This window comes from Hylobates moloch, unplaced genomic scaffold, assembly GCF_009828535.3.
Source record: "Hylobates moloch isolate HMO894 unplaced genomic scaffold, HMol_V3 SCAFFOLD_18, whole genome shotgun sequence".
Taxonomy (NCBI): domain Eukaryota; kingdom Metazoa; phylum Chordata; class Mammalia; order Primates; family Hylobatidae; genus Hylobates; species Hylobates moloch.
The window spans coordinates 8,673,236-8,696,346 of record NW_026652293.1 but is presented as its reverse complement, the minus strand read 5'-3'; the positions used below and the strand labels follow the sequence as shown (position 1 = coordinate 8,696,346).

At 41.7% G+C, this 23,111-nt stretch overlaps 2 protein-coding genes across 2 annotated transcripts in view; both read right to left on the bottom strand.

Moving 5' to 3' along the window:
• Positions 1–22,069, bottom strand: part of RBBP5 (RB binding protein 5, histone lysine methyltransferase complex subunit) — a 38,123-nt gene extending 16,054 nt beyond the window's left edge. The window contains exons 1-6 of the mRNA XM_032136792.2: positions 21,937–22,069; positions 15,964–15,989; positions 14,897–15,069; positions 4,201–4,341; positions 3,010–3,172; positions 765–874 (exon numbers count right to left, since the gene is read on the bottom strand). Of these exons, the coding sequence (XP_031992683.1) occupies positions 765–874; positions 3,010–3,172; positions 4,201–4,341; positions 14,897–15,069; positions 15,964–15,989; positions 21,937–21,955 (632 nt within the window). The 5' untranslated portion in view covers positions 21,956–22,069. The remainder of the gene's footprint in view (positions 1–764; positions 875–3,009; positions 3,173–4,200; positions 4,342–14,896; positions 15,070–15,963; positions 15,990–21,936) is intronic.
• LOC116457536 (small ribosomal subunit protein eS26-like) lies at positions 11,677–12,212 on the bottom strand. The gene has a single exon (XM_032136794.3). It carries the CDS (start codon positions 12,172–12,174, stop codon positions 11,827–11,829), a length of 348 nt encoding a protein of 115 aa, XP_031992685.1. The 5' UTR covers positions 12,175–12,212; the 3' UTR covers positions 11,677–11,826.
• Positions 22,070–23,111: the final 1,042 nt, after the last annotated feature.

The following is a 23,111-nucleotide window of genomic DNA, read 5'->3' as shown; positions in this document are numbered from 1 at the left end:
TCCATAGACCAGGCTGGCGGGAAGGTTATGGTTTCGGGATGAAACTGTGCCACCTCAGATCATCAGGCATTAGATTCTCATGAGGAGTGTACAACCTAGATCCCTCACATGTGCAGTTCAAAACAGGGTTCGTGCTCCTATGAGAATCTAATGCTGCTGCTGATGTGACAGGAGGCAGAGCTCAGGTGGTAATGCTCACCTCCAGCTGTGCGGCACGGTTCCTAACAGGCCAATACTGGTCTGCGTGGCCCAGGGGTTGGGGACCCCTGTTCTAAGTCATGTATGGGTGTTCCTAAACAAAATAGGAGGACTATTACCTCTTACTGACAACCTATTTCCTATTTCTGTTGATATATTCTATGACTTCAAATTAGGTAACCAAACTTACCAGAATAACATCCAAAATTAAAAGGGTAAATAGGCTGTATTCAGTTACAATGTGAATTTGATGACATCAGTTCTGATGATAATAACAGTTAACATATACCCAGTGCTTACTATACGCCAGGCATTTTGGTTTTAAGCACTGACCACTTACTTATTTTTCTGTAAAGTAACTGCCTGATAACCTCCAGATAAGGCAGATGTAACTACTGCAGGAAATGTTATGAACTCAAAAACCAGATATTTTAAGTTTCTAAAAACCTTAAGTACATTTTAAAAAAATGTTTAAGTATAACATACATGAAAACTGCAAATCTCCATGTATTTTTGCATTCTATTCACTCTTAGAACTGTCCCTTAAAAGGTAAGATCTCACTCACCTCCCCTTCCGGGCAAACTCAATTGACTTAATGGCCGTAGTATTGCTTGTTCCAGTTGTTACTCTGAAGGAAGCAACAAGATCCTGAGAATCTGTTTTTAGGACCAAAATCTAAAGTTTAAAGCAGGAGGGAAAAAAGTAAGTGTTCCGATAACTAACAATAATTAGATTTGGCTTGTTTCTAATACTGCATAAAGACTGGGTAAAAATGCAAATATCTCTATTCCCATATATTTAACCTGATTAACTGGCATTGCTGTTTTGCCTCCTTAAATAAGACAAGGTCTTAATCTATTCTTTTTTTTTGAGACGGAGTTTCGCTCTTGTTGCCCAGGCTGGAGTGCAATGATGTGATCTCAGCTCACTGCAACCTCTGCCTCCTGGGTTCAAGCGATTCTCCTGCCTCAGCCTCCTGAGTAGCTGGGATTACAGGCATGTGCCATCACGCCTGGCTAATTTTGTATTTTTAGTAGAGACAGGGTTTCTCCATGTTGGTCAGGCTGGTCTCGAACTCCCAACCTCAGGTGATCCACCCACCTCGGCCTCCCAAAGTGCTGGGATTACAGGCATTCACCACCGCGCCTGGCCAATCTATTCTTAAAATATGATGTTTAGCATTATTCACAATAACCAAAATATAGAAGCAACCCAAGTATCCACAGATAAGCCATATAAACAAAAGTGGTATATACATAAAATGGAGTATTATTGAGCCTTGAAAAGGAGAAGGAAGATTCTGACACATGCTACATACATGGATGAAGCTTGAGGACATTAAACTAAGTGAAATAAGCCAGTCACAAAAGGGCAAATACTATATGATTCCCCTTATATGAGGTACCTGGAGTAGTCAAATTCATAAAGAGAGAAAGTCAAAGGGTGTTTCTAGGGGCTGGCGGAGAGCAGGGAATGGGAAATTATGATTCAATAGGTACAGAATTCCAGTTTCACAAGATGAAAAGATTTCTAAAGATGGTGATCATTGCACAGTAGAGTGAATGTACATTAATTACCACTGAACTGTACAGTTAAATATGGCTTAAATGGTAAAATTTATGCTGTTGTGTATTTTATCACAATTTCTTAAAAATCACCTTTCTAGGCCGGGTACGGTGGCTCACATCTATAATCCCAGCACTTAGGAGGCTGAGGCAAGTGGATCACCTGAGGCTGGGAGTTCAAGACCAGCCTGACGAACATGGAGAGACCCCGTCTCTACTAAAAATACAAAATTAGCCAGGCGTGGTGGTGAATGCCTGTAATCCCAGCTACCTGGGAGGCTGAGGCAGGAGAATTGCTTGAACCCGGGAGGCAGAGGTTGTAGTGAACTGAGATCGTGCCATTGCACTCCAGCCTGGGCAACAAGAGCGAAACTCTGTCTTAAAAAAAAAAAAAAAAAAAAAAAATTGCCTTTCTAAGGCTGGGTGCAGTGGCTCACACCTATAATCACGGCACTTTGGGAGGCTGAGGTGGGCGGATCACTTGAGGTCAGGAGTAATTCCAGCTACTCAAGAGGCTGAGGCAGGAGATTCGCTTGAACCCAGGAGATGGAGGTTGCGGTGAGCCAAGATCACGCACTGCACTCCAGCCTAGGCAACAGAGTGAGACTCCATCTCAAAAAAAAAAAAAAAAAAAAAAAGCAAAAATTGTCTTTCTAAAATAGCCATGAAATTATACTAACCCATGTGCCCTAGTCAAAAAATAAAAATAAAAATAAAACAAGATGCCCAGTGGAACTATTCTAAGCATGAAAAGAATCTTTAAAAGGTCACCTAACCTGACTTCTTATTCCACAGAAGAAACACCTTCTACAATGTATTCCAGAGAAAAGGGCCTACACATTCCAAAAGGCAAGGTCAGAAGTTTAACAAGAAGGAAAAAAAAAATAAGTCTCAGTACTATAAGTTAAGCTGGCCTGAATTATACAATCTTTTATAAAACCAGATATTAAGACATTTTGTCCAGTTGATAACATGACATTGAAATTTTATAATTTCATAATGGCCCTTCATTACTAGCATCCAGTAAAGGTCCTTCCATGCTTTTCTAGGTCAAATAATCTCTATCACTCTAAATCCAAAGAACAAAAATTATTTTTAAGAGATGGAAGAAAACTAGACTACATTTGCTGCAGAAAGGAGCTGTGCTTAGTCCAAGAATAAAAACAATTTTCAAAAGAAACAAAACAAGTAAACATTAAATGAGCCAGTGTACAAGATGCCTGATTTGCTGGCTTTTAGGCTTACCTTGCCTTTTGCGTTTCCCGTATAAATATATTCCCCTCGCCTATCAAAAGATGCCACAACGTTCAAATCGGAGTCATCGTCCACCGGCAGAACAACATGTTTGGAATCTGAAAGGGTCAACATGACAGGAGCAGATTTCATGGGACACACGAGAACCTTGTTCCTGTTTAAAAATACGAACAGTATATTGGCTGTTGCTTTGGTATCAGCAAGCTGATTCCCCGTCCTTTTCCCTGATCCCTGTCCATACCCTCATCAACTCTCCCGGCCCAGGCAAATTTGAAACAGTGAAAAAGCATAAAATCCACAGGTCTAATAACAGGGAAAATTCTGAGTAAAATTAGTCTTGATAAAATAAAACATGATCACTAAAAAAAAAAGTAAGAGGCCAGGTGCAGTGGCTCACGCCTGTAATCCCAGCACTTTGGGGAGGCTAAGGCGGGCAGATCACTTGAGGTCAGGAGTTCGAGACCAGCCTGGCCAACATGGTGAAACCCCATCTCTACTAAAAATACAAAACCTTAGCCGGATGTGGTGCCTGCACCTGTAATCCCAGCTACTTGGGAGGCCGAGGCAGGAGAATCGCTTGAAAACAGGAGGAGAAGGGTGCAGTAAGCTGAGACTGCGCCATTGCACTCCAGCCGGGGCGTTGCAGCAAGACTCCATCTCAAAAATATTAAAATTAAAATTAAAAAAATGTATTCAGGGCCAGGTGCAGTGGCTCATGCCTGTAATCCCAGCACTTTGGGAGGCTGAGGTGGACAGATCACGAGGTAAGTAGAGTTCGAGACCAACCTGGCCAACATGGGGAAACTCCATCTCTACTAAAAATACAAAAATTAGCCAGGCATGGTGGCACGTGCCTGCAGTCCCAGCTACTTGAGAGGCTGAGGCAGGAGAATCTCGAACCCAGGAGGCAGAGGTTGCGTGAGCCAAGATCGCGCCACTGCACTCCAGCCTGGGTGACAGAGCAGGACCCTGTCTCAAAAAAAAAAAAAGAAAAAGAAAAAAGAAAGAAAGAAAGAAATGTATTCAGTAGAGCCAACCTAGATGGAAAGATAATATTTTATGTAGAAGGTTTGAAGAGATGTGTATTTGCCTTCTAAAACCATAAACTAAAATTATCATGAGCCCAGAGCTAATCCATATAGAATCAGACCCCACCCCAGGAGAGAAATCGCTTAAACATACTGATCTCGTGGATGATATTGGACTTTTAAGATGGGTGAAGGGAATCGAAACCTCTGGTCACAGTCGCCTGAAAGAACATCCCACTGTGACACTATGTTATCAGTGGAAGCACTCACGAGTTTATGACCATCTCGGCTCCAGCTGAGAAAAAAAAAGGGGTAATTTAGCACATATTCTAAGTATATCATACCACTCTCATGAATAAACTGTGTAAGTCACACACATTGCTGCAACTGCACAGGTCAACAATGTTTTTGGTTTTGTTCTACGTATACTCAAATCCACAAGCTTTTCCAACTAGGCAATAAATAAGAAGGTTTGTTTTCATGACATTTTATTATCTAGTAATGGAAGCTCGTATTTCAAGATAAAACTATAAAGTGACTCAGTGAAATAAGAGATTAAAACATCTTAGAAGAGTTTAAAAAATCAGCTGGGCTTTAAGGGTTGATATATTTGAACTTTCTGAAGTTATCTCAGAAGTAGCACCATCATGGTATAAACAAAACAAAAAAATGATAAGTATCTGTTATTTAAAATAATTTAAAAAGAAACTGAGAAAGAATTAATTCCTCCTGATAAGTACAGATGAACACACTGGACATCATATATAAAACAGACAAAAAAGGTTCTGAAAGGTAGACAAAGGACAGGCAAGCCAGAGACTGCAGAATCTTAAGGATGACACAGTAGTGAAATCCCTGAATTTTCTTTCTGCCTCATGTTCCCTGTTCTGGGTGAAGGAGAAGCCAACAACCTGGTAATGCCAGTGAGCACACACAAAAAGCCCCAAGAAGAGCCTGCTTTCCCCAGCTAAGTGACCAGAAAAGGACAGCCCAGCAAGACAGAAAACTTTAAGACAATAACCAATCTACACCAGCCAAACATCACAGAAAAGAACTGCAAATCCCCCTCTTAGCCAGGTTCAAGCAGATAGCCTAGACTTCACCTTTATCCAGCTATAACAAGGCACCCTCCCCACCTCACTGGGGTGGTGTCAGAGAAGGAACAGTAGGGAATCAGATTTGCATTACCACCAGCAGTAATGAGGTTGCACCACCATGGTGTCAGAGGACACATAGAGAGACGGAACAAGGAATTCCTACCCTTCCCAGACAAGATGTTATCAGCAGAGACCTAGTGGAGAGCCTAAACTTCCAATCCCACCCAGCCGTAATGAGGCCAAGTAAAAAGAAACCTGGACTTTCACCTGCCTCTGGCAACAATAAGATGGCACACTCCATTCCCCTGTGCAGCATCAGAGGAGGCCTGCTAAACTAGAAGATTTAAATAAGATCTATAGGCCGGGTGCAATGGCTCACACCTGTAATCCCAGCACTTTGGGAGGCCGATGCAGGCGAATCACTTGAGGCCCAGAATTTGAGACCAGCCTGGCCAACATGGTGAAACCCTGTTGTCTACTAAAAATACAAAAAATTAGCCGGGCATGGTGGTGTGTGCCGGTAGTCGCAGCTACTCGGGAGGCTGAAGGAGAATCGCTTGAACCTGGGAGGTGAAGGTTGCAGTGAGCCAAGATGGCGCCACTGGGCTCCAGCCTAGGCGACCGAATGTGACTCTGTCTCAAGAAAAAGTAAAAAATAAATAAGATCTACAGTCTCATAATACCCAAAATGCCCAGGTTTCAACTGAAAATCACTTGTCAACTCAAGAACAAAGAAAACTTCAACTCGAATAAGAAAAGACAATCAACAGACACTAATACAGAGATGACATAAATGTTAGAATTATCTGACAAGGATTATAATGCAGCCATCATAAAAATGCTTCAACAAACAATTATGAACATGCCTGAAACAGATGGGGAAAAAAGCCCAGAAAATCTTAGCAAAGAAATAGAAGATACAGAGAAGAACCAAATGGGAATTTTAGAACTGAAAAATATAGTAACAGAAATAAACTCAATAGATGAATTCAGCAGCCAATGGAGGAAAAAAAAAAGGAATGAAATAGCAAGCTGGAAGATGGAATAAAAATTACCATAGACATATATATATATATATATATATATATGTATGTATGTATATGTGTGTGTGTGTCTGTCTGTGTGTATATATATGTGTGTATATATACATATATATATACACACACACAGAAAAACACACTCACACACATAGACACACACACACACACACACACACACACACACACACACACACACACGGAGCCTCAGAGACCTGTAGAACTACAACAAAAGATCTAATATTCATGTCATCAGAATCCTGGAAGGAGAGAATACAGACTGGGATGTTAAGGTATTGAAGAAATAATGGCTGAAAATTTCCTAAATCTGGCAAGAGATATAAAACCTATAGATTCAAGAACATCAACCAGGATGAGCCCAAAGAAATCCACTCCGAGAAATACAAACTTCTGAAAGCTAAAGACAACAAAAAAATCTTGAAAGCTGCAAGAGAAAAATGATGCCTTATCTATAGGGGAACAACAATATGAATGAAAAGGGATTTCTCATCAGAAACCATGAAGGCCAGAAGCAAGCGGCACATTTTTCAAGCACTGAAAGAAAAGAACTGTCATTCCAGGAATAAACAGGTAAACTGAGACATTTGTTGCTAGCAGACATACTCTAAAGAATGGCTACATAATGTTTGGAAAAGATTAAAGGAAGGGTTTAGAACATCAGGAAGGAAGAATGAACAATGAAAAGAGTACAAATATATGGGTAGATAAAATTACTTTTTCTCAGCCAGGTGCGGTGGCTCACGTCTATAATCCCAGCACTTTGGGAGGCCAAGGCAAGCGGATCACCTGAGGTTAGCAGTTCGAGACCAGCCTGGCCAACATGGTGAAAACCCGTCTCTACTAAAAATACAAAAATTGGCCAGGTGTGGTAGCACATGCCTATAATCCCAGCTACTTGGGAGCCTGAGGCTAAAGAATCGCTTGAAACCAGGAGGCAGAGGTTGCAGTGAGCTGATATCACGCTATTGCATTCCAGCCTGGGTAACAAGAGCGAAAATCTGTCTCAAAAAAAAAGGCGGGTGCCGTGGCTCACGCCTGTAATCCTAGCACTTTGGGAGGTCAAGGCGGGCGGATCACAAGGTCAAGAGATCGAGACCATCCTGGTCAACATGGTGAAACCTAGTCTCTACTAAAAATACAAAAATTAGCTGGGTGTGGTAGTGCATGCCTGTAGTCCCAGCTACTCGAGAGGCTGAGGCTGGAGAATCACTTGAACCTGGGAGGCGGAGGTTGCAGTGAGCAGAGATCACAGCATTGCCCTCCAGCATGGGTGACAGAGCAAGAATCCGCCTCAAAAAAAAAAAAAAATTACTTTTTCTCTTCTTGAGTTTTGATGTTTGAAACACACATTTTAACACTGTCTTATGTGGGTCTCAATGTATGTAGAGCAAATATTTAAGACAATTATATTACATACAAGAAAGGACAAGGGGACAACAGGAAGGTAAGGTTTCTACACTTCACTTGAACTGGTAAAATGTTCACCAATACAACTTATCACCAGTTGTATTACCAGTTGATTGTGGTAAGTTATAAATGTATGATGTAAAACCTAGTAACCACTAAAGCTACACAAGGGTATACACTCAAAAACACTACAGATAAAGCAAAATGAATTCTAAAAACTTGTCCAAGTAGCCCACAGGAAGGCAGGAAACAAAAACAAAAAACAAATGGAACAAGTAAAAAAGTAACCCAAAACCGATACTTTACCCAGGTTTTGAAATCAAGAGGAGATGCTATGGAGAAACTCAGCAGGATAATCTCCATGGTTAAGAACATGGCTCAAAAGTCAGACTTCTACTCAAGCCTAGACATTACTACCTCCTAGCTGTGTGATCTTAGCAAGTTACTTAAGCTTTATGGGCTTCAATTTCCTCATCTATAACAGAGGAATAAAAACGGTATCTACCTGCAGAAGGCTGTTGAGAGAATTTAATACATACAGAATTCTTAGCTTGACACATAATAAGTACTCAATGCCTTGTACATAATAAGTGCTCAAAAAATTATTTATATCAGAGACGAAATAAATATACTGCCAGACTCAGGACTCCAGGAACAGAGGAAGGCAGGGGTAAGCTAAGGTTGTCAATATAGAGGGGATTAAGTTAAAGCCTGCACACAAAAGGACTCTGGTGTCTCTCTTCTACCCGCTCTAGAATACCTATAGTCAGGCAGTCAGTGAGTCCTTCTAGAGAATGTCAACTCTAAAGAGGCCTAAAGGTGTTAAAATGCAAAGGTGCACAATAAAAAAAGCCAATAGCTGGATGGATGATGATGATGATGGGAGGGTAAAAGGGTGGATGATGGGAGGGTAAAGGGTAAGTTAAAATTCAAATACACTATAACAGGAAACCCAATTTCTGAAATTAACAAACCAAGAAAAAGCAATACATATTATATCAGAAATATGAAGCTAAACAGCAGAAGAAATAGCCCCCAAAAATAGAAGTCTACTGGGAATGGCACAAGACTGAGAGTGAGGAGAAAAAAGGAACAGGTTTTGTTGCTATTCTTGTAGGCCTTTTAGCACAATTTGACTATAGAACAAAATGTTAGCTATGATTCCGTTTTCCCTCTAAACTCTTCTGTACTAGGGGGTGGGTGGGGTAAAAAAAAAAAAAAAAAACCTACTGCTACTGCACTATAATTTTTGTTTTCTTTCACAGCAAGCTTGTATTTCTGTCATAATGGAGGGAAATCTAACTAAAAATTAAATTATAAACAAAAGTAAAAACTAAAAAAAAATTTATTCTTCAATTCCAAATTCCATAAGCTCAAGAATTAGGAATTATCATGCTTTCTCACAGCTTCTTTCCCAAAGACAGATGGGTCTTTACTGATTCCAATGTGCTAAAGTCTACCTATGGCCCCCATCCAGTGCTTGAATTTCTTCTGCAGCATCCTAACAAGGGGGGCGGCAAGCTCAGGCAGGAACAGCTCTCAGATAGCTCTCTCCTGGGCAGTCAATCCCATCCACAGCACCTCTGCTTGGGAGCTCCTCTCTACTTGGAGTTAACTTGTTTCCCTATAGCTAACTTCTGTTCACTACCTATTAGTTCTGTTTTGTTTTTTGGGTTTTTTTTTTCGAGACAGGGTCTCGCTCTGTCGCCCAGGCAGATCTCGGCTCACTGCAACCTCCATATGCTGGGTTCAAGCGATTCTCCCGCCTCAGCCTCCCAAGTAGCTGGGATTACAGGCGCATGTCACCATACCCGGCTAAATTTTGTATTTTTAGTAGAGACAGAGTTTCACCATGTTGTCCAGGCTGGTCTCGAACTCCTGACCTCAAGTGATCGGTGAGCCTCAGCCTCCAAAAGTGCTGGGATTACAGGCATGAGCCACCGCACCCAGCCAGTACCTACCAGTTCTGCTTCTACATCCTGGGCCATTTTTTCTCTCTTACATACATCAACTTTACTAATAGTTGAAGTCAGCTATCATGCCTACCCAAAACTTCTCTTGGTAAAATTTGTTCCCTAATATGCTCAAATAAGGAACAGTTAAATCTATGATGCATGTATACTGTGCAATACTCTATAGACACAACTATTTAAAATAACGAGACACAGAGAAATATCCACTATATGCTAAGTGGAAAAGCAAGCTACAGAACAAAATATATTTATTTTTGTTTAAAAACATATTATGTGGATATATGTATTATTTCCCACATATAAAGATATAGATATCTTACAGATAGGATATATTCCATACTCTTTAACAGTGGTTACCCTAAGAAGTAGACAAAGGGCTTTCATTTTTTACTTTGCATATTTATATATTCTTTTAATTTTTAAAAATATTTTTAAACGGCCAGGCGCGGTGGCTCACAACTGTAATCTTGGCACTTTGGGAGGCCAAGGCGGGCAGATCACCTGAGGTCAGGAGGTCAAGACCGGCCTGGCCAACATGGTGAAACCCCACACCTCTACTAAAAATACAAAACTTAGCCGGGCGTGGTGGCCTGCTTCTGTAATCCCAGCTACTCAGGAGGCTGAGGCAGGAGAATCACTTGAATCTGGCAGGTGGAGGTTGCCGTGAGCCGAGATTGTGCCACTGCACTCCAGCCTGGGTGACAGAGCAAGACTCTGTCTCGAAAAAATAAAAAAAAAAAAACCTTTTAAATAATCAAGTATAGGTTTTGTGATTTTAAAATGTTAAAAATGTTGGAGAGAGGGGTTGAAAAATCTCTTACTTTATACCCTTTGACTAATAACACACTTCTGGAAGTCACTTTATATCCTTTGACTGGCTAACAACACACTTCTGGAAGTCACTTTATATCCTTTGACTGGCTAACAACACACTTCTGGAAGTCTACTGTAATAAGAACTCATAGACCAAATGCCCTTTGGGCATCTCAGATGCTTGTTGGGACATCTCCCATTCATCCGACAAGTATCTGAATGGCTACTGTCTATCAGGTACAACGCTAGAAGCTGAGAACATAGCAGTGAAATGGCACACAAGGTTCATATTCAAACAGCACTTACCATCTTACAGGGAAGATACTCTAACACAAATATCTGCAATAAACTAACATGAAAATAATAGGGGACATGCAACCATAATCTCAAACTCACCACTTCCCCCTCAAATCTTCCATTAATGAGTATCTTCAACCAAGCCAGAAACCTAAGAATCATCTTAACTTCTCCATTTCACTCACACCCCAATCGAATTAATGACTAAGTCCTCTTATTTCCACCATTTCTCACATCTGCCTAACTTGGCTCCTTTCTTACTGCAACACTCATCATCTCCAGCCTAGACCACAGCAGTTCTCCTATGTTCACTCACTGTTGCCCCTTCAATCTCTTTTCTACTTGTTGCTTTGAAGATCTTTCTAAAATAAAAGCTCATCATGTGACCTTCCTGCCAAAATCTTTTAATGACTTCACAGTACATACAAGCTACGAATCAAATTCATGAGTATGGCAGATGAGGTTCTCCATGAGGACCTTGGTTTACCTTGGTTCTTGTCATATCGTATCTCCCATACCACAATCCAGCTATCCTGTTCTCCATTGTACCTACTTGTTTCAAGCTGGTATGCCTTGGCCTGTGCAGTGCCCTTTGCTTGGAATATATCTGGCAAACATCTACTTATCTTACAAATTTAAAGTTATAAATTATCTGGCTGGGCGTGGCGGCTCACACCTGCAATCCTAGCACTTTGGGAGGCCGAGGCGAGCAGATCACCTGAGGTCAGTAGTTCAAGACCAGCCTGGCCAACATGGCGAAACCCTGTCTCTACTAAAAATACAAAAATCAGCCGCGCATGGTGGTGTGCACCTGTAATCCAGCTACTCAGGAGGCTGAGGCAGGAGAATTGACTGAACCCAGGAGGTGGAGGTTGCAGTGAGCCGAGATCGCAACACTGCATTCCAGCCTGGGCAACAGAGCAAGAATCTGTCTCAAATAAAATAAAATAAAATAAAGTTATAAATTATCTCATCTATGACGGCTTTTCTGACCGTTATTCCCCTCCACTACAATTGATAACTTCCTTCTTTGTGCTTTCATCTCCACTAAATCTTTTTTTTTTTTTTAAGTACAATTTCCATTTTATTTTTCTCCAGAGAATAGTCTGTCTTCAGTCTTTAAGAACTCAGCTCCTTACATGGGCTTTGGTGGGGGACGTGGGGCAGCACCCACAGGTCTAAATCGGGGTGGGGGTGTTCGGTCCTTGCGGGCTTCACGAGATCGATTCCTGACTACTTTGCTGTGAATTGCACAACTCACACAGTAATGTAGCTTCACATACAGCTTGAGAAGCACACAGGCATCGAAGACGCTCGCTTCAGAAATGTCCCTGACTGCTGCGGCCTCCACTATGTTTCGAATGATGAATTTCTTAATGGCCTTGTCCTTGGGCACGCATTGGGCACAGTTAGTGCACCGAATAGGCTGCACGTGGCCGCGGCCCTTTTTGGCACGACCGTTGTTCCTTCTTTTCTTTGTCATCTTGGAGGCACAGACCGGAGAGAGCCATCTCCACTAAATCTTAAATATAGTTTTTGTATAGGACATATAAAGCTTTAGTATATGTACTCGTATGCAAATCCACCTCCCACTAATCATCTAGAATTTCTCATTTGTTTTTGTGTCTCCAGAGCCTAACATAGCACCTGGTACATAACTCATGGTCAACACCTGCTGGCTGAATGAATGAATGAATGAATATATAATAAAAATTATGGCACAAAGACATTCACTAAACACTATGTAATCGAGGAAAAAAACCAGAAAATGGTTAAGTAAATTATGGTTTATCAGACAATATATAGTCATTTAAAAAGTTGTTGGCCGGGTGCGGTGGCTCAAGCCTGTAATCCCAGCACTTTGGGAGGCCGAGGCGGGCGGATCACGAGGTCAGGAGATCAAGACCATCCTGGCTAACATGGTGAAACCCCGTCTCTACTAAAAATACAAAAAAATTAGCCGGGCGTGGCGGCGGGCCCCTGTAGTCCCAGCTACTCGGGAGGCTGAGGCAGGAGAATGGCGTGAACCCGGGAGACGGAGCTTGCAGTGAGCTGAGATCACATCACTGCACTCCAGCCTAGGCCACAGAGCGAGACTGCGTCTCAAAGAAAAAAAAAGTTGTTAAAGGCTACTCAAGCAGAAAAATGTTGAGACAGTATTAGGAGGGAAAAGTAAAATATAGAATATAGCACAATTATGAACTATGCTTAAAAAAATCATATCTAGAAACTGAGCAGACATGGTGGCTCACACCTGTAATCCCAGCACTTTGGGAGGCTGAGGCGGGAGGATCAATTGAAGCCAGGAGTTCAAGACAAGCCTGAGCAACACAGCAAGACCTTGTCTCTATAAAAAACTTTTTAAAATTAGCCAGGCATGGTGGTGCACGTCTGTAGACCTAGCTACGCGGGAGGATCACTTGAGCCTGGGATTTCAAGGTTGCAGTGAACTGTGATCATGCCTGTGACTAGCCACTGCACCCCAGCCTGGGCTACAGAGCAAGACCCTGTCTCAACAACAACAACAACAACAAAAATCTATACATACAAAGTAGTAGTATCTGGTTAGGAGGACTACAGAAAATACTAGTTATTTCTATTTTGTTTTATTTTCCATGATTTTCTAGAATAAGTATATATTACTATATAATAAAAACATATTAACAGGTAAGAGTTCTTTTTTTTTAAGAGACAAGGTTTATTGTCACCCAGGCACTGGAGTACAGTGGCACAATCATGGCTCATTACAGCCTAGAACTCCTGGGCTCAAGTGATTCTCCCACTTCAGCCTCCTAAGTAGCCAGGACTATAGATATGCACCATACACCCAGCTAATTTTTTTACTTTTTGTATAGATGAGGCCTCACTATGGTGGTCTCCTGGGCTCAAGGAATCCTCTCATCTCAGCCTCCCAAAGGACTGGGATTATAGGCATGAGCCAATGCATCTCGCCAGGAGTTCTAAAATTATATTGTGATGACGGGTGCACAACTCTGAATATATAAAAACCTGCGAATTGTACACTCTAAATTTTATATTATGTGAAACACACACACACACACACACACACACACACACCCCTCTTAAAGCTGTTAAAAATATGTGTTTTGTTTGTTTTTTTGAAACAGAGTCTCGCTCTGTCGCCCAGGCTAGAGTGCAGTGGCATGATCTCAGCTCACTGCAACCTCTGCCTCCCAGGTTCAAGCGATTCTCTTGCCTCAGCCTCCCAAGTAGCTGGGATTACAGGAACCTGCCACCATGCCTGGCTAATTTTTGTATTTTTAGTAGAAGGGTTTCACCATGTTGGCCAGGCCAGTCTCAAACTCTTGACCTCAAGTGATCTACCCGCCTCAGCCTCCCAAAGTGCTGGGATTACAGGCGTGAACCACCGTGCCCGGCCCTATTTGAATCTTTATTGCAAGAACACAACAAAAAAGAAACAGAAAGGCGGTGGAAGGAACCTAAGAGATGATCCAGGCCAGTGCTTCCTGGATTACTGGATATGAAAGAAAAGTTTTGGCCCAGGCCACCAGTACTTTACTGGCCAAACTTTACTGTGATTCAGTCCTCCTCCCAATCCAGTGCTTTATAATACCATTTAGACAAAAGGAGATAGACTTAACCTTGATCTGATTAGGTCCTTTTGTTGGCCCCAAGTTCATTTAAAAAAAATGCTGCTCCAAAATAAAATTTTCTGAAGCAAACAGTTTCAGCGAGTAAGAGTGAAATCAATGGGAATTTATGTTACAGCAGATTTCAACTGTTTTTACATTTGCTATAAAGCCTTAATAACTATATTTCATTGAAGGAATAGTCATACTTGTGATCACTAAAATTACTGGAATTCAGTAACCTGGACAAAACTGGACTCGATGACTTCCAAGCTTCTGTCCTAACCGAGTCTTTTTATTCTAAATGAAAAGTCAATATCGCCATTATACTACAATTACAATCTGAAAATATTTCATTTCAGTATTGAGATATTCTCAGCGCCTGATACAGATCCATAATACAATGAATTTCTCCCAAGAAAGGTGCTTCAAGGACAGCATGGACTCAGGATCTACCTAAACCACGATAAACTGTATTACTAATGGCTGAATCTTTAAAAATCTAAGTATTAAAATATCTACAAAGAGATTTGCAAATATATAGTCATCATTCATTCTAACTCATATTTAAATATTAATTTAAAAATGTCTTACCATAAAGAACACACTGGATGGATGTGTGCACTAATTATTTTAGCAATGCCTCTTGTCAAGAAATCCCAGATGACAATTCGGCCATCATTACAGCCAACTGCAAGCAGTGTGCCCCACCTGTTAAAGGTGCAAGTCAAAGCCATGCTGATACAATCCAAAGTTCCATCAGCTTCCTAAAAATTGAAACAAATACAAGAATAGAGACAACAATAGCCAGGTATCCAAATTATTTCCTAAAGGTTATCACTTGTGATACTTCTATTGAATATAAATTACAGTGTATACCAAAATAATCTCTCTGTGCCTTCTTACATCTATTAAAATAGCCAAAATGAAGAAACATTTATCAAAGCTAACCATGGATTCTGGAAACAGATGTGATCAAGCCCTTACATCACTACTATAACTTTGTATAAACTTTCTGGAGGGCAAATGGGCAAAATATAATAGAAGTATTTAAAAAGTCATATCTATTGATGCAGTCATCGTAATTCTGGGAATTTATTCCAAGAATTTAAAACAAAAAGAATTTAAAGAAAAAGAATTTAAAAGAATTTTTTTAAATAATTAAAAAAAAAAAACCCTGGAATAGCCTACAATGCATAACATTAGAGAAGTCAAATTATTTCATATCAATACCAAGCTATTTAAAATAACCACAATGTCTATCCTCAAACATTCAAGTGTTACAAAATAGTTTTACACTTAAAAAAGTAAAGCACATCTATAGCATACATTTTGCTTTACTATGTAAAAACATTGATCAAAACGAGAAAAGCACAAACCTATGATGGTGGTGTTCGTGAAAAATCCTTCAATGAAAGTTTTTATTTTATTTAAAGGAAAATGAACTGTAAGATTACAACATCATGGTAAGATTTCTAGCCCACATTGCCTATTTCCTCCCTGATCAAAATTATACACTTGTTCCTTATTATAGCAAAAGATGTATTATCACACTTAATGCTTCTCTGTCAAAACACAAGGATCAAAAAGTATTTTCTGTTCTAACATAAACACCCAGAAGTTACTGTGTTCCTAAAATCACCACAATACTATACTCTTACCTCTGGATAGTTCTGCCCAAAGGACTCTGCAACAAAGCAAAGAAAGAGTTGATGGCACATGTACCACATAGCAAGGATCATACAACTCACGAACAGTGTATAGCAGTGGCTGACAAAACGAAAGGGGGATATGATGCCCTTTCAGGCATTCCATGAGGCCACACGGATTTTCAAGATCCTGCTAAGATGACTTGTTTACTCTCATTATCTCGGAAGTATACAGATGAGTTTTCCTGAGACTATATGACCTGGGATATTGAAACAGAGTGAAGGCAGAAGCAGATGTGAGAAGTCCCCCAACTTCTATTCAGGCAAACATTGAAGAGATTTGTAAAAATGTCACAACAGTGGCATTTTCCTCACTACTTTGTTTTTGAAAACAAAATAACTACTCACATAAACATGTAATGGATTTATTACGGTTATTTCTATATAATATGCTTTAAAAATATTATCTCAGTTTTAACTTCTAAATTGGTAAACACTGGTAGGTAGATATCACCTACATAAACAAAAACTCTTTGTATACTTCTTAAAAGTATAATAGGATCCTGATACTAAAAAGTTTGAGAACTGTTGACATATCCAAGTTAGCAACAGTCTTTCTCCATCACACCTTTTGGGCATTTCACAACTTATTTCCAAATTTACTAAGGTAAGAGCAAGGAGCCGGGCTCAGTGGCTCACGCCTGTAATCTCAGAACTTTGGGAGGCCAAGTTGCGGCAGATCACAAGGGAGTTCGAGACCAGCCTGGCCAACATGGTGAAACCCCATCTCTACTAAAAATACAAAAATTAGCCAGGTGTGGTGGTGTGCACCTGTAATCCCAGCTACTCAGGAGGCTGAGGCAGGAGAATCACTTGAACCTGGGAGGCGGAGGTTGCAGTGAGCCGAGATCGTGCCACTGCACTCCAACCTGGGCAACAGAACAAGACTCTGTCTCAAAAAAAAAAAAAAAGAGCAAGGAAAGGCAAGAGTCAATTCATATCAGTCAAATTATCACAATGACTCTTTGAAACCTTGAAACCTTTATTAAAAGCAGCAATCACACCCCTTCCTGACTAATAACAGCATTTAGGTTGCAACAGCAAATAGTAGTTGATTAAACATGAAATTCTCTTTATTTCTTGTAGCTTTTTTTGGTTTTTTGTTTTTTGACCGGCCTGGTTTGTTTTGTTTGTTTGTTTGAGACGGAGTCTCGCTCTGTCTCCCAGGCTGGAGTGCAGTGGTGCAATCTTGGCTCACCGCAACATCTGCTTCCCAAGTTCAAGCGCTTCTCCTGTCCCAGCCTCCTAAGCAGCAGCTGGGATTACAGGCATGTGGCACCATGCCCAGCTAATTTTGTATTTTTAGTAGAGACAAGGTTTTACCATGTTGGCCAGGCTGGTCTCAAACTTCTGACCTCAAGGGATCCACCTGCCTCAGCTTCCCAAAGTGCTGAGATTACAGGCATGAGCCACCACACCCGGCCTAGTCCTTACAAATTTATGTGTAAAGAGCCCGTGTGGTGGCTCATGCCTGTAATCCCAGCACTTTGGGAGGCCGAGGCGGGTGGGTCACCTGAGGTCGGGAGTTCAAAACCAGTCTGACCAACATGGAGAAACCCAGTCTCTACTAAAAATACAAAATTAGCCAGGCGTGGTGGCGCATGCCTGTAATCCCAGCTACTCTGGAGGCTGAGGCAGGGGAATCTCTTGAACCTGGGAGGCAGAGGTTGCAGTGAGCCGAGATCACACCATTGCACTCTACCCTGGGCAACAAGAGGGAAACTCTGTCTCAAAAAAAGAATAAAAATAAAAATAAACAAATGTATGTGTAAATGTGTTTATATGAGCAAGGAAAAAGGTATAAAAGGATAAACCCCACTTAAAATTTGGGATGGGGAGACTTTTTTTCTGTATGTGTACATATATATATATATACCCATATATATATTTATTTGTTTTGAGACAGAGTTCGCTCTTGTCTCCCAAGCTGGAGTGCAATGATGTCGGCTCCCTCCAACCTCTGCCTCGCAGGTTCAAGTGATTCTCCTGCCTCAGCCTCCCGAGTAGCTGGGATTACAGGCACACACTGCCATGCCTGGCTAATTTTTGTATTTTTAGTAGAGATGGGGTTTCACCATGTTGACCAGGCTGGTCTTGAACTCCTGACCTCAGGTGATCCACCCACTCTGGCCTCCCAAAGTGCTGGGATTACAGGCCTGAGCCACCACACCCCACCTCAACTGCTTGTAAGTGCTTTTAGCTGGATTCCCATAGCTCATTCATTTATTGTGGTTCCATATTATACACAGTTACTTGTTTGTCTCTCCTCTTAGCTATATTTACCAGGTCAAAAGTGGTATCTTATTTCAATGTTTTTCAAACAGTAGGACACAATCCACCATAAATGGATACATTAATTTAGTGAGTTGGAACAAATGTTTCAATAGATTAGAAAATATCCGCCAGGTGCAGTGGCTCACGCCTGTAATCCCAGCACTTTGGGAGGCCAAGGTGGGCAGATCACGAGGTCAGGAGTTTGAGCCCAGCTGAGCTAACATGGTGAAACCCTGTCTCTACTAAAAATACAAAAAAAATTAGTTGGCACACGCCTGTAATCCCAGCTACTCGGGAGGCTGAGGTAGGAGAATTGCTTAAACCCAGGAGGCAGAGGTTGCAGTAAGCCAAGATTGCCAAGATCGTGCCATTGCACTCCAGCCTGGGCGACAGAAGCAAGACTCCGTCTAAAGAAAAAAAAAAAAAAAGAAAAGAAAAGAAATATCAGAGGACACTGAACGTAACAAGGATTAAATATAATTCTGAGAAACTTAGTTACACGTGTATGTACATATAGTGAACTGTGATAGTATATTTCTTACTGTGATTTGTGGTAAAAATAAGTTTGACAAATGATCTTATTTAATTATATCTCCAGTGCACACTGGTGACTACACAGTAGGGGCTCAAAAAGTGGTTGCAGAAGTAAAACTAGTGTCTACCTATGAGCCACTTTAGTAACCACATTAAAAATACATTGTCATTCATTTCCTTCATCTAGCCAGATGTCCTTCAGTATGCTTCCACAATCACATTACTTCTGTTCCTTTCATCTGTAATCATTAACTTTCTCACTTTAAAATGCAGGGTCATTTTCAGAGATTGTTATCTTTCGGACCCAGGCTTCTTTAATTTGTCTAACCTTCCAGTGCTAAATATTCCTTCCTGGCTGGGCACAGTGGCTCACACCTGTAATCCCAGCACTTTCAGAGGCCAAGGTGGGCAGATCACTTGAGGTCAGGAGTTTGTGACCAGCTTGGCCAACATGGTGAAACCCAGTCTCTACTAAAAATACAAAAAATATAGCCAGGTGTGGTGTTGGGTGCCTGTAATCCCAGCTACTCGGGAGGGCTGAAGTAGGAGAATCGGTTGAACCTGGGAAGCACAAGTTGCTGTCAGCTGAGATTGTGCCACTGCACTCCAGCCTGGGCAATAGAGCAAGGCTCCGTCTCAAAAGATAAATAAAAATAAATATTCCTTCCTAAGTTTTATCATAATGAATCTTCTGTATCATTCAAGAAAAGCCTTTTCCAAGATCCTGCTACTCTTTCAAAGTACTGGCGTTATCACCTTTCTTCCATCCTTAAGTTTTTAAAAATAAGGGTCAACCTTTTGCCCTTGTCTCCCACACCATTCTAAAATCATTGTAATCTGGCTTCTGTTCCAGCTGCTGAGGGGTCCCAAGCTGCCAAAGGACTAAACAGAGCAACCCATTCTCAGCCCTCAGACTCAACTGCTCTGATTGGCTTCTATGAAGACACCACACCAATCTGTACTCTCTTCTTCCTCTACATAGATTAATACATGGAAGGCACTTGAAAATCTGCCTAGCTCAGAGAAAGTACTTTATGACTGTTAGCTAACTTATTATCTCCACTTATTCCTCCTCTTAACCTCTAACTACAGATTGTGTGCTCGGCAATTTTCTTTTCTCCCCCTCCCACTTTTTCCCTAGATCATGTCCTCTATTCACAAGGTTTCAGTGAGCCCACCTGTAAGAATACAAATCTCTCCCATAAATCCAAACCTGTCTCCTGACCCCTAGACCACATTCAACATCTCCAAAGCTGTCTTTTTCCAATGTCCTTACACTTTATCAATAGCATCATTATTTGCTCTCATCATTTTTCACGTCACTCTCTTACTCATCAGCACTATATGCAATCTATTCTCAAATTTGTCATCCCTACCTCCGCAATGTCTTTTCTATTTCCTAGCTCAGGCCTTCCTTATCACTCATATAATCTACCCCTCCAAACTGGTTTTACACTCCTCCAAAACTCAACTCCACATCGCTGTGAGACAAACCTTACAGACTCATAGTTCTGATTGAGTTACTAAGTCAAAACCCTTCAATGGATCTACCCTACCTTCCCTAAAAAGCCCAAACTTTTCAGCTAGGCATTCGAGAACCAACACAAAATAGATGGCACCGATCCCATTCCCTGGCATTCTCTTTATCCACAACCTGGCCAAGCAGGAAAATTCTTTAGGTCTTCTCTCACTTATGCCTACTGAACATCCCTCCCATATTTTCAAACTTCAGCCTGTTGATATTTTACCAACCTTAAAAATCCACTTAAGGCCGGACACTTTGGGAGGCTGAGGTGAGTGGATTGCTTGGGGCCAGGAGTTTGAGACCAGCCTAGCCAACACAGTGAAACCCCATCTCTGCTAAACATACAAAAATTAGCCAGGCATGGCAGTCTGCATCTGTAGTACCAGCTACTCAGGAGGCTGAGGCACGAGAATCACTTGAACCCAGAAGACAGAGGTTGCGGCGAGCCAAGACTGTGCCACTGCACTCCAGCCTGGGCAACAGCGCGAGACTGTCTTAAAAAAAAAAAAAAAAAAAAAAAAAGTCCACTTAAAACTCCAACTCCTCCACAGGTTTTGGGGGTTTGTTTTTCCTGGCTGACTTCTTCCTTTGCCCCAAAGACACCCACTCTCTGTTCCAAACATTCTTAGCAACTGGTAATGACTCTTTCAGGCCTGGCTACATTCTGCAATATCCTACAGCTATTTTACATAATCACCTTAAACCTTAAACTCCCTGCTTAATGAAAAGCTCTTTAAGGGCAAAGACCATTTTTTATGTATCTTTGTAGCCCTTTTGACAATTAACACATCTTCTGATTTTTTTTTTTAAACAGAAACCTAACCATTAGGAACAGCAAGTAGTGCAGCAGTCCTTGAAAACCTCAGCTACCCCTAGAATACCATGCTAAATGTCACCTAATGGAAGTCCAGGAGAAAGGACCCACAGTTCTTAAATAATCTGGATAGGAGGTAAGGAGGCAATGACTCAAAGTGGGGGTGACAAAAGGCAACTCCCTCCGTATTTCACACCTCAGTGTTTTACACACCGTCCCTAGTAAAGAACCTTAAACAGAAAGTTAGGATAATTGGATTCCAGTGCCAACTATGCCATTTACTTGCTTAGTGCCTAGCCATTACCCTCTGAGCCTTCATTCATCTGTTCAATGAGAAGCTTCTACCAGAAGATCTCCAAGTCCCCTCCTTAGACATCTCTCTTCTACAAAAAGACTAACCTGTCCATGCACCCAATTCCCTGACAAGTCTTCAAAGCTTCATCCCAAGCCTCACTTCTTCAAATTCCATCTCCAACAACTCTGGTCCTGGCTGCTCTGGGCTACTTCAACACCTGCGATCCTCATAATCAAAGCTAAGTCACAAACTGTCTGTCCCCATCGCTCCATAATTGATATGAAAGTGGCCTCGGGAGGGGCAATGCAACCTACTCGGGCAGAAGGTGGGCTTCCTCCTCCCGCTGCTGCTCCACATCAGGTGTGCCCAATGATCCATAGCCGAACAGTGTCCCTAAGATTGCAGCCTGACTCCCCTCCCGCCTGGGTTCCTTCCTTTCCGGTACCCAACGCTTCTCTAAAACGCAGCCATAGCCCTTCTCACCCAGCAACTCGAGGTTCATCCCTGCGGACTGTGGCCGCCCGGTCTCAGCTCCGGCAACAACGCCTTCTCCCCGGCCGGCTTCAGCAACTTGCGTCTAAGTGGTGGACGCCGCGAAGAGCCTGGCGCAAGCTCCGGAGACTTTCGGACTTAGAAGGCCCCGCGGCTTCCGCTTTCTTCCCCCGCCTTCCTTGTTCGTTTCATTGGGCTGCCCAAATATATGCCTGACCAAAATCAAGCATAAACTCCCTCGGAAACAATTAATTATGATCTTTACTGAGGTACAACAATGTTATCGTCACTAGGGACTTTAAATAGCGCGACAGTTTAAGGCTATTTGCTCCGGGAACATGTAGGTGAGGTAGAAATTCCAGGCATACAGTTAACCTACTAGTTCTTGCCCTGTTGTGTGTTCAGCGGCGTTGTCCGGGCGGGCTACCTCAGACTCCATGGGAAAGGTTCCGGAAAAGTCCTGCTAATGCAAGAAAGCAGGGAAGGTCGTCCCCTAGTGCTCGGGTGTGTAGCGCCGCTGACCTCACCAAGGCGCATACTCACCCTGTATGCAGGCGGCGTTGCAGGGTGTTTCAGTCTCGTGAAAATTATTTCTCATTTGTAAAGATATGCCACTGATCCTACAGAAAGGTACGACAACATATGTTAGGCCTGTTTGTGTTAGGATAATAAAAACCTTATTATCTAAGGTTTTACCCTTTACCAAACAGTGTTAACCGGGACGCTGTGAAAAAGAATTGAAATGAGGGGTGGACTGAGTTTCCCGGAGCTCAATCATGCAGAACTCCAACGAGATACCCAAAGTAATTAGAGAAGTCCAGTTACTGGTATCTAGCGAAAGAGCAAATTTTATATGAACAAATTCCTACTATAAATGCTGTGGCTCATCAGAAAAAGGAAAGAACGTCAAAGGCTCGCTGCAGAAAATAGTACTCGGGTTAGGTCTCCGACAATGGAAAAATACCCATACACAAGGTTATTAATCGCAGTATTGTCTGCAATTGCAAACTTTTGGAAACAATAATGAAACTTTTGAACTAGGGAGCCCAGCATTTTCATTTTGCCCAGGGCCCTGCAAATTATGTAGCTAATCCAGTCCGCCTCTACTTGACAAATCTGCAGAAAAAGAAGCCTCATTCACACAGTGCACCCTGTCCCTGGGCCCC

Coding starts and splice junctions, on each gene's coding strand:
- LOC116457536 (XM_032136794.3), bottom strand. CDS start 12,174: ATGACAAAGAAAAGAAGGAACAACGGTCGTGCCAAAAAGGGCCGCGGC.